We start from the raw sequence: 12,098 nt of genomic DNA, 5'->3' as shown, positions 1-12,098 counted from the left end.
AAGAGATAAAATACATGCTTGAACCGTACGATACGTGTGATCTACTATAGTTCAAAAGTGACGCAGGAATCGTACGCTAGTGAGCTGCCAGTGGCCTATTTCAGGCCGCTCCAAAATATGAACCGAGTCGATGACCTGGTTTTCCGCTAAGTAACCGTGCTAGCTTCTTTGCTTAATCTTTGACCGATTTGAGCATCAGCACAGAATCAAATGACCAAGACTCCAAGAGCACATGGTAGATCTGGACCAGTTGTGAAATACTACTAGCAGAGCACATCTGCACATGCCTGTTATGCCATGGCATCTGCAATGTTTCGGCCAGAGCAGAACTATGCCTTCACAAAATGATGTGATCTGCCATACTCCTCAATCGATCACAGTGGAATCCGATACAAACAACTGCATCTACTAAGTACTAACTCTGTCCATAGACGGATGTCTGAGATGTGTTTCAATTTAGATGTGTGTAGACACTATTAAGGAAGTAGCAAGGTTACTACTACGAAGCAACTTCATTGGCATTGAAATTTTCTTCACTTCATTTTTGGAAATCATTCACATGCCAATTTGTCATCCATCAAAGGCAACCAACGAAGACAATTTTCTTCGTCAGGCAGAAAGCTCACAAAAGGTTCGGCCAGAGTAGAACCGTCACTGCCCGCACAGCTGCATCTTCCATGGCTGCCATAATACTCAGCAGCAGTTCCCATTGAAACGTGGAACAGTGTATTCTAGGAGGTGTCCCATGAGCCCATGATGCAATTGCAGCGAGGAAGCAAATGGGTCAGATGCCAACGCTTAACAAGCCCATTAGGCTACACAACGACTGAAGGGTTTGATATAAGTCACTAAAAAAAACTAAAAGCAAGCAAAAAAGATTCGCCAATGCATACAAGTATACAGCACCTACCAAACATTCAACTCTCTGTTGAGCTCTATCTGCATCTAAACACGACTACTTTACTCTTATTATACAATTGGAGGTAAAAGAAGACCGTTGCTTACAAGAACAGAAGTCACAATGTAGAGCATCCCAATGATAACTGGTATCCCAAGTAGACAATTGAATAGACATTAAAACCACACTATGCCAGCTGACTTCCTGATCTGATGTAGATGTACTTTTCTGCTCTTCGATAGTATCACCAGCTGACTCTCATTTGTTAACTTTTCATCAGCTGCAGGGTTAACTGCCCATATGAATCCAATCGATCCATTGATGATCTGGATTACAGACATTTCAACTTTAGTATTCTTCCGGAAACAATGTCAACTAATGCGGGGAAACCAGCAAAACTAAAACATTTGCACGTTCCCAAGTCAGCGATTTGCTTTTATCTTAGCAGATGTCAAACAGTAGGCTGTTTCAACTTATGTTGTTTTTTCCAATAGCTTCTCGGCCATCGTGAAGTTCTACAGGATTACTTTCTTATTATGAAAGAAGTATTTCTTGAATTCTTCAGTATACCCAGCATAGTTAACTTTTACTAGATTCTTCAGTATACCCAGCATTCTTGAATGTGCAGTTCCTTCCTTTTAAACCCATGTTTTCTCTAGAACTTTACGGCAGGCTCGATATCAATCCTTAATTGACCTTTGCCACTCATCTACCAATATACCAATGACAGTGATACCGGTCCTTCATCCAACACTATCTCCAGTGCTCGAATGGAAATAATCATTCATGTTGATAGACACATCAGGACAAAACACTTTTTTTATTTAATAAAAACATTCACTCATAGGGCTAAACTCAAATTTCACAACTCCAGTCTCTACTTTTTTAATTGAATAAAACAGGTTCTTCAGTATAATTTGTGAGCAGAGATTCTTATTCTTCAAGATTGGGAATTTCAAAGAAATTTAGGCGCTACCAACCATAAAAGGTTAGAAGACCTGAAAATGCCCCCCCCCCCCCCCACACACACACATACACCCCTTGAATTACCTTTATATTCACTTTCTCAGCGTCCACATTGTACAGTTATATATTCTAGATCTACGTTCTTCTCGTTCTTGAAATGCCCAGGGAGTATCAAGTATGTCAAATGGCAGGTACATTTTATGAGTCAGACCGCTTAAACCCCACTCGAATAGGCCCTAGAGAGGTGAATGTTTCTGATTCTATACTCCCCGAAAAGCATGGTTCTTTCATTACACCAAATAATAGCTACTCCCTTAGCGACAACTAATATTTAACAGAGGGAACACCAAAAAGGAACACCTTTATCCCATACAATGGAAATGGAGCACATTTATACTGTTTACCTGCTAGTATCAGCAGCAGTCACTTGCCATTCAAGCTTCGCTCACGTCTGTAGGATAGCTCCCCAAGACACGTACGAAGGTTGCAAACTCCTGCAAATATAGCAAGATTGAGTCGCTGTTTGCTTGATGCTAGATAAAACTACCAAGACAGATCACCTCCAAATTTCGAATAGCGTTCTGAGTTCTTGGATCAGCCGTTGATGCGTCAAGGTCAACATAAAAGAGATAGTCGAAGTACCTGATTCAGCCAAAGATCAAACGGGTTAAAGAACTGGTGGTTTTCTTACTTGATTAGGGTTGCATTAAATGAAACCGAATTAATGTGGGGGTCATAGGGTTGTAAACTAACTTGATAGGTGTGGAGAAGGTATCATCAGCTAAACGTAAAGGTCTTTTCTTGTGTGGACGGCTTTCAATCTTCACACCAACACACTGTTAGAAACTGTTACAAAGCACATGCAAGTGGCAAAAGCAAAGTTCTTTAATACACCTTGGTTAGGTTGATTTCTCTCAGTGCAAAGACTGCAAGGGCCTTGAAGAGCTGCCCAGGCCCTTCTTCAAGTGAAAACACTATGCTAGTCTGAAAATCAAATGATAATGCAATAAATCAACCAGCTTTGTTAGGATGGAATATACAACTGGAACGAAGATAAAACAGAGGGAGCCCCCTCTGCAATCTGTACCTTGAATGGTTTATCAACCCGTGGTATAATAGGATCTCGAGCAAGCATCATGAAACGGGTGACATTGACCTTTTCATCCTATGGAAAGAGATAGACTAATGTTGAGGATAAAGAACAGAATGCAATGTTTCAGTTTAGCATGAAAGCACCATACCTGAATATTTTCAGCAAGAATATCCAGTCCATAAAGTTCAGCAGCTAATGAACTGGCAACCGCACCGGTATCTTGGAGCATTTCTTCTGCGACAAACTAAGAAACAAGCATATCTCGTTATGTTAATGACAAAGAGTTCACTCTATGGGTCACTTGAAATCCATCAATTAAAAACTATATCTAAATATACATCTGTTATAAGATAAATTCCAGGTAGAAGGAAGCATCATTCTACCTTTGCTGCACCAGCAGTGTCATCGACAGCTTGTCTATGTTCAATTCCTAACTCTGTCAGTGTATTCTCACATTGCGCAAGAGCCTAAGAATTTCAAAATGATGTGTCACGAGGTTACTACGCAAGCAATTGAAAAGATGAAATCCACAATATCCAAGAGGTTTACCTGGGGATGACTCATGACACTCTTTAGGTTCCCAATATCCACGCCATGATTGGCTAACAAGCAATGCCGAACTGCAAGACGAACCTCTCCAACTATTTTCAGATCATGCCGAAGTAAAAGGTCATAATTCCGATGTATACTACCACCCAGGGAATTCTCGAGTGGCAGTACTGCCCTATCAACTATCCAGTTTTCAACAGCCTGATAAATGACCAGAAGACGTCATTCCAACATGTTTATTCGCTTGTGCTACAAGCAACTTCATCTTGTATTACAATATGCCATGCAACAAGTATATATGGAATGGAACCGTCACAGACCATAGAGTCCAAAAGGTAAAAGTCAAACCAAGTTAAAACATATTTTTATAGTTGTTCTGATCCACTACTGTCCTGAAAACTAGTTTAGAAGAATATTCTGCCAATATAATACTCTCCCCAGTTCCTAGCAGATGTCATTTCGTGCACAGGTAGAGTCAACTTTCGAAACTTTGACAACCAGTATCTTTATGACTATTTAAATTAGATACTTCAAAATCATAAGCATAGATTTGTCTCAAAATCATCACTTTTCATAATATATAATTTTGTTTGGCTCTCTATACATACCAATATTATAATAGAGATGAATGGTCAAATGATGAGCATGCTATCTCGGATACGTGCGGCTAAGTTTTTTGAGACGAGTACTTGTCTGTGTCATATGGCAACACTTCATCTACTAAAGTATTTGGAGCACATCTAAGTTGGTGTACGAACTCCAAACCTTTTTCAGTTTTTGATGTTCATCATCCAGAACTATGGCATGAACCAAACAACTTCAAAACGCACCTCATTTGCGCCACAGAACAGCATACACAAATAAACTAAAACAGCCCCCGGAAAGGATCAGACTATGGCACCTGGAATGCAGTGTCGAAGTGCTCGCAGGGCACGGTCTGGCAATTGGGATATGCCTTCTTCGCCGCCGCCTCGCTGTACGCTCCAGGAAATCCCTGGACAATCACGAAAGACAAACTCCTTTCAGATTTACAGCGAAAAGGATAAACTCCTAAACAAGGAGACTGACAGGCAATGAAACTGAAACACCACACGCGTTTCGCCGAGCACCTGGTAGGCAACCTTGAGCGTCTCCCCGTTCGTCCCCATCAGGTCCGCAGTCGTGAGAGGCCCTGATAACCGCGGCATTGAAGCAGGCAAGCACCAACTGATTAGTTAGTTACTGAATCCGAGAAGAAAGACTGGAAATCGGCTACTGCTTAGTTAGTTAGTAACTGAACCCCGAGAAAGCGGTAAAAAATACCGATCGACTTACGATGCAGGCCTTGGGGATCGCGGTACGCGGGCGGAGGGGAGTCGGCGACAGGCACAGGCGGAGCGCGGAGGCCGTTGAGGCCGGCGGAACCTACGCCGCCCGCCGCGGGCGCCCGGGGCCGCGAGGTAGAGGAGAGGTGGACTGAGTTATCGTTGGTGGAGCTGCTGCATTTGAGGGCGCGGCGAGGTGACGGGGAGGAAGCGGCGGCGGCGGCGGTGGAGTGGGTTCGGGCGGCGGGCAGGAAGGGGAGGCGGGGGCTAGCCATCGAGGCCATGGCTCCGAAGCAGCGAGAGAAGTGGAGAAACGGAACAGGGAAATCCCGAGGGGTTTTCCAGGCGTGACGCAAGATTTCCTTTGTGAGGTGGAAAGTGGAAGAGCGGTGCACGGAAAGCATGGAGAAATGATTCGCGGGTTTAGTTATTTTTGACGTCAGCTGAGATGTCATGGACGAAAAAAAAAACCTTGTAACAAGCCAATATAAAATAATTTATTCATTTATAAAAACATATACTCCATTTCATAGTCAAAAATGACACTTATTATGGATTGAATGGAGTAAAAATTCTGTGTTGGAGGTAGTCTAGATGCTGATACGACATGGCCCTATGATGTTTGGTCTAGCTCTGACCCTATATGACCATACCAGAAATTATAAACTCAGGCTAAGATCGCTAAGACTAGGCCCAATTATATCTGGCCATGGGCAGCCCGGCCCGACGGCCCGGCCCGGACCCGGCCCGAAAAACTCGGGCCTGGGCCAGAAATGTTGGCCCGACACATGCCCAGGTATAGGCCCAATGAAAGTATCATAAGTAGTATCATGCATGTCATGTTGGCAAAAGTCTGATGTGGCGCACCAATTAATAAGGTAAAACTAGAAAACTTAGTGACAAACATATCATCTACACAAATTTGCATTGAGATTCTACAAAACATTAAATATGATGATACTATGATACTATTTTATGATACTATGCATTGTGGAGATAATATCATAAATTAGTATCACGTGCATGATACTAGCGTATGATACTTCCCATTGTGACTAGTCTAAGGTTTTAATTATGTGGCTAGTGACTTTGGAAGGCGCAAAATGCTATGGTATTCATCGATGTGTCTCAGACTAGTCATAGTGGGAAGTAACATAGAGTAGTAACATGCACATGTTATTACTCTATGTTACTACCTTCATAGTGGTTAGTAACATCAAAGTAGTATCATATATGTTTTCATTAATTAGCTTATAGACTCATTGTATCTTGGGAAGTGTGATGTTATAGTAACTAGCTATGTTACTCCATCCTCCTCTCTCCTCATTAACTCATTGCCACATAAGCAAATTTGCTGAGTTGGACACTTAGTTACTAGTGAAGTTACTCCCACTATGAATAGTCTCACGGGGTAATAATGTAGCTATAATTGGACACACGTTTAATAATTTCTAATAATGGATCGAGCAGATCTTCCATGCGAAGTTAGTTGCATGGCGTTGCTATGAGCATAACAACCGTACACCGTAGGTTGGCTCATTCCCGGTTCTCTTTTAATAGGCTTGGATCTCGTGGTTCGTCTCACGATGTTTTAAGCCAAACTCACCTATCACTTTTGGTGATAGGACTAAATTTGCAGGTGTCGTTCAAGTCGAAATGATCAGATTTTATTGACTAAATTGTTTGTCGGTAAAAAACACAAATGGGCCATGAACCATAAAATCCAACAACCCCCACCAAATCTTATAGTCCCATTGGATAGCATTTTATTTCAGTTTGATGTTGAATACTGATAAAATATGTCTTAAATTGATATATTTATGCAATCAATGCCATTACCTCTAGTACACTTTTACGATTTACCCTGCGGGTGAAGCATACAAGGCATACACATGGCCTTTCAAGAGCTTAATCTCACACACGGTTAGTCGCAGTGTGCCTCATGTAGAAGTGTTATTTCAAGATCGTCCAGTAGAACAATTTCTTTGCTCATAAAGTGTAATATCCCAGGATTTGGGGTTACAAAAATAGAGGAAACAGATGTGTGCATTGCATTCATGCATAGAAAATCCGGGAAATTTTCGCGCTTTAAAGCACAGTAACTGAAGTTTCACTTCACCTTGGTGAAATTGAAGTAGCTCATCAAGTCAAGCGCTATAAATCTCAATGTGACTTTTGTTAAAACATTGTTTTGGGTAGAGATGATTTGATCTAAGGGGTTAGATCAAATGGAATTTAAACTAACACAACAACACTTTAATCAAAAATCAACTGCTTGATCTTATAAAAGATCATAACATGGTAATCCTTGCTATATCATATGAACATCTATTCAATTACAAATCAAGTAACAATAAAATAGAGAAACTATTCTTACCTTATCTTTTCCATGTCTTAAACAAATCTATGTTCCTACCATGAACCTCATGGTATTCATTTTACTTCATTCTTGGAAACATGACAAGGAGATCAACCCTAAGAATATAAATTCTTATATATTCCAAATTATTATACATTAACCCTAGAGAGGTGAGAGTTCTATATTACTTATTAGAGAAGCAATGACAAACTTTGAGCTAAACCTTGGATATGCATCCATGTATCCAAATCATTATGTTTAAGAGAAAACCCTAGGATATTATTTAAGACAACCCCTAGAGAAAGAACCCATTTATGTTAAACATAGATATTGATGATCACATCATTCTCTATGGAGCCCAACCTTAGGTTAGCATTGAAGTCCTTCCCAAATGAGAAAGACCATTCATATTAATCCTAGCTTTACCTATTTAAGAATAAAGGATAACCATTGAACTAAAGTATTAGGAGATAAACCATTTCATCTTGGAGTGGTGAGATAACCTAATATCACATGGAATAAGATTATATCCATGAATTGATAAAGTAAGGAGGAACCCAATCTAATTAAGTTAGACAAATGAAATCTTAGCATAGATACCTAAGGAGTTATTAGGAATACACCATAAACCCTAGAACAACTATTCCTATATGAGAAAGCTCAAGCTATGGTGTTACACTCAAGTTAGTTGAGGCAACACTTGGATTTGAGGGAGAGAACTGTTCATATAACCAGATGGTTAAATCATCATTCATTGAGAAGAATTATAAACATATCTCAGGTATTCTCCTGAGATATAAACTATTGAGGCAACCATAGTAGGCCCATCCAAGAAAGTAAATTAGAAGTACTATACCCTAGTTGATCAAGACAATGCTTGATCCTGAAAGTAAGAAATCTAATTCATAAGAGATACCTTAGGAAGCCAACCCTTGATCATTATAGATTGAGTAATGATCAGAAATCCTAAGAACTTGAGGTAGAAGACATTAAGAACAAGTTGATCATGTATAATCATGACCATGCTCTAGAGATATATAATTCCCAATAAAACCTTAGTTGGTTAAGCAGATATAATCCAGTATATAAAATCATAGGGGCACTATTAGCAACCTTAAACCATTTCCAATATATTAGTTGGAGAAACAACTGAATAGAAACAAACCTTGTATGGTTCAGCCCCTATATCAATCCAAATGATCTTGGATTGAATCATCCTATGTGTGGTGAGGAAGAGCAACCCTAGCCAAAGTAATGTGGTGTTAAATCCCATATAGAACCTATCCCCATGTCTCAAACTAACTTGTGAATTATTTGATGATCACAAGTAAAACCCTAACCTATATCCCAATATTAGTTTGTGTATCACTTGGGTGATCACAACAACAAACCTAGTTCACATTTGAGTTCCAAACCATATGCCATTAGGTAAATATAATTAGAACCCTAGAATTGCTCACAAACTAAATCTTATGTTTAATTATGGAACATAAGATAAACCTAGTGCTAAATCCTAGAATTAAAACCATGTGTGGTGATCAACCACTCATCTCTGTAACCAAGAACAAGACATTATGGGAACAATATCTAATTTGGATATAATCTAACAATAATAAAAGTGTGGTCTTGAAAAGGTGTTATAATAGAACTTCCAAAACCTTAATACATAAGTGATCCCCTAAAATAATATGCAAGTGAGCAACACTCTCAAATAAGAAACCAAGACTCCATAATGATCTTTAAAATGCTTTGAATAGAAGTTATCCACTTTAATAATTCAGAATAAATTTAGAACCAAGAAGAAAAAGGAATTTTAGAGAACACATAAATTCATACCTAAATGGAAATTTAATCCAAATACCAATACTAATTATTAAACCAATGTTATAGTGTCATATCAAATTTGCTAATACACCACTAAAGACTTTGCAGTACCCTGAACTAATTCTTGTATGAATAAAATGAGCAAGACCTGCAAAAATAACCGGATTCAAATAGGAATTTAAATGGGCAAATATAAAAACAGAAAAAGAAATGGAAACAAAAGAGAGGAGAGGAAAACCTTACCAGCCGACGCAACCCAGGGAACAACCCAGCACACCAGCCCAACACCATCACCACACAGCGGCCCAGCCCAGCCCACTTACCGTTTCGCTGGATAAGACCGAAGAGGAGCTCGACGTCTTCGTCTTCGTGTCTGGGGAGCACGGGAGAGCACCACGGCGCCGACGAGCTCCATGTCCCGTGTAGTCGCCGCCGATATTGACCGCCAGCGCACGCCTGTGACCCTATAAATACACGGCCAAAGCCTCCATCGCTCGTGTCCTTCCTTTTTTCCCAATTTAGCAAACCCTAGCTCGCCCCGGCCGTCGACCATCGCCGTCGATTGGGGAAGCCCCAGACCCCGCCGCGACCACCATCGTCTCCGCCATCCTCGACATGCTCACGGTGCAAAAGGAATCGAGCCGGGGCGACCTGTAGCCTCGCCGTCGAGCTCGGCTTCCCCGGCACCGGCACCGATGAAATCCGGCGATACCGACCACCATTGACCTCGCTGTCAAGCCCTGCGTACTCCTGGTGAGTCGCTGATGCCCATAGCATGCTCGCTTAGCTCAATCGCATGCCGTAGCGCCGCCGCGCTACCTCGCTGGCGAGCACGCTCCGGTTACCTATTCGGAGCAGCGCTGCCACCTTATGGCTCAGTGCAGTGCCGCGCATCTACCCCGCTACTCAGAATGAGCGCGGGAGCCCCGAGTCGCCGTCATCGTCGGCAACTGGCCGTCGGCTAGGAACTCCCCTGGCCACGTCGTCGATTTTGACCAGTCAACACCACCATGGCGGCTGACATGGACGTAGGCCCACTCGTCAATAACCCTGGGTAGCTCTAGGCCGGGTACGTTTAGTAGTTTTATTCATTTTATTTCAAATTCAATAATTGCTGAAACTTTAAATGAATATAGAAAATTCATTTTAAGTCAGAAAAATACAAATGAGATATCAAAATACTTATAAAAATAAAATCTATCCAATAAAAATATAATATGAAATTTTAATTTTAAATAAAAAATTAATTATTTAATACTTAATATTTAATCCATTTATTTTATTCTTAATTGAATTAAAAATTCAATAATTAGAAAAACTTTCCAAATTAAATAAAAACTAGTAAATAACTAAAGAGAAGATTAAAACTAATTTTCTTTATTTATTATCTTATTAAATCCTTATTAGAGGGATTTAAACCCTGATTAATAATTATATTAATTATTAATTCTTTAAAAATAATAAAATGCCATAGTCTAACATTATTTTCAATTAAAAGTATTAACAACTTCAACTCCATAATCAAATGATTACCTTAAGAGTTGCATCACAATTAGGAAACCCTAGTTCCATATTGAATAAAGAACACAACCTCATAATTTTATGTGAAACCCTAAAACCCTAATTTAATTATGAACCAAACCCTAGTTCCATTAATTCATGTGAACCCTAAATTGTTTCTAAACCTAAACCCTAGGTTAAACATGCGATCATGATATTTTATCTTCATTCATAAGTTCATAATGAGCAACTCAATGCTTATTCATAATCACATAGAATATAGGAACCCTATCACTAATAATTTAGCATCCTATGTATGCATACCCATCAAACCAAGATGATCAAATAGGATCAACCAAGTCTAAACCCTAGTTCCTATCATCCAAGTTATCATCCTTAACAATCCATATTTAGTATCACACCATTGTGATGAACCCTAATATCAACCATGCCAATATTGTGCATCATATTCCATACACACTAAACCCTATTAGTGTGAGATAATTATTAATCATCCTATTTAGGAAACCACCATTCCTTACTTGGTAGATCTAATAGGAAACTCTAGATACCTTCACCATTAATTGAAATACTTCTTAGTACTTAAGAAGTATGTTCTTCAAAAGTTATTCTTTTGAAAAAAATAAAGAGTAGCCATCAACCCTGCCTTATAGGATCTATAAACCCTAGCTAGCTATCACCAGCAAGATGAACCAACCTTAATAGCAACCATGTATAGATAATTGCTTAGAATGCCTAGGCTTAAGTCAACCTTACAAGCCCTAGTTGTTGATGAATCCAACTTTGTTGGGATCCATCTAATACTTACACTACAAGAAAAGTTCTGATAGGCAACGTCCCAAAATCACAAACCCTAATTATCATACTTGTCCTTTATTTAAGAACATGTTCTTCAAAAGTTATTCTTTTGAAGTATATGATAATTAATCATTAACCATGCCATATAGTGCTAAAACCCACCACTATTAATTACATGTTAGGATTATACCAAATGTTATTGTTGTGTGCTATTAATGCTATTATTATGATATATTGCAGACACATGTTTAGGATACCAAGTAATCACACCCGAATAAGAACCTTGTTTGTGAATCACTCTAAAAGTGCAACACACCCCGAACTAATCATTACCACTCACTAATCCTAAATCATCGAAGTTAGGTCACGCTTAGAGCGATTGCATCTCATACTTATGTATTATTGCATCCTTGGCAACTTAAACATCGTCCTACCGGACGATGATGCTATTTCAGTAATTTGGAGTTATTACAGTATCGAAGACCTTTGACCGCATAATCTTGCGAACAAGAAAGGCAAGTTCATCGCTTGCTCATCTCATTTGAGTATTTTTACCAAATTACTTGCAAAGTACTATGTTTATCACTATCGCATGAAAAGCAAAACCACTATTTTCATAACTATGAATATGACTATGTGGTGGGCAATGGAACCATGGATTGTGTTGATATGGTGGAGGTTCCATTGCAAGGGTTAATATCCATCTAGGATTAAACAACAAATGTCGCCAAATGATTCTTGTGCCGTAATACCCGTGTTAACCATAAGATCCGGAGTGGGACTCGA

General features: G+C 39.5%; 1 protein-coding gene across 1 annotated transcript; it reads right to left on the bottom strand.

Annotated features, from left to right (window-relative positions):
- Positions 1 to 2,267: 2,267 nt before the first annotated feature.
- On the bottom strand, positions 2,268 to 5,094 carry LOC124690376 (arogenate dehydratase 2-like). The gene is made up of 11 exons (XM_047223765.1): positions 4,821 to 5,094; positions 4,616 to 4,677; positions 4,408 to 4,500; positions 3,507 to 3,707; positions 3,341 to 3,424; positions 3,106 to 3,201; positions 2,952 to 3,029; positions 2,759 to 2,848; positions 2,618 to 2,685; positions 2,425 to 2,506; positions 2,268 to 2,358 (listed from the first exon to the last, which is right to left on the bottom strand). The coding sequence occupies exons 1-11, from the start codon at positions 5,092 to 5,094 to the stop codon at positions 2,299 to 2,301; spliced, it is 1,188 nt and encodes a 395-aa protein (XP_047079721.1). The 3' UTR covers positions 2,268 to 2,298.
- Positions 5,095 to 12,098: the final 7,004 nt, after the last annotated feature.

This window comes from Lolium rigidum, chromosome 2 (assembly GCF_022539505.1).
Source record: "Lolium rigidum isolate FL_2022 chromosome 2, APGP_CSIRO_Lrig_0.1, whole genome shotgun sequence".
Taxonomy (NCBI): Eukaryota; Viridiplantae; Streptophyta; class Magnoliopsida; order Poales; family Poaceae; genus Lolium; species Lolium rigidum.
This window is presented reverse-complemented; position numbering and strand designations above follow the sequence as displayed.

Bases quoted from the DNA above. Each gene is read 5' to 3' on its own strand.
- LOC124690376 (XM_047223765.1), bottom strand. From the start codon at position 5,094: ATGGCCTCGATGGCTAGCCCCCGCCTCCCCTTCCTGCCCGCCGCCCGA. The intron at 3,708-4,407 runs GTGCCATAGTCT...GTCATTTATCAG, and splicing joins ACTTCGACACTGCATTCCAG to GCTGTTGAAAACTGGATAGT. The intron at 2,849-2,951 runs GTACAGATTGCA...TTTGATTTTCAG, and splicing joins GGGTTGATAAACCATTCAAG to ACTAGCATAGTGTTTTCACT.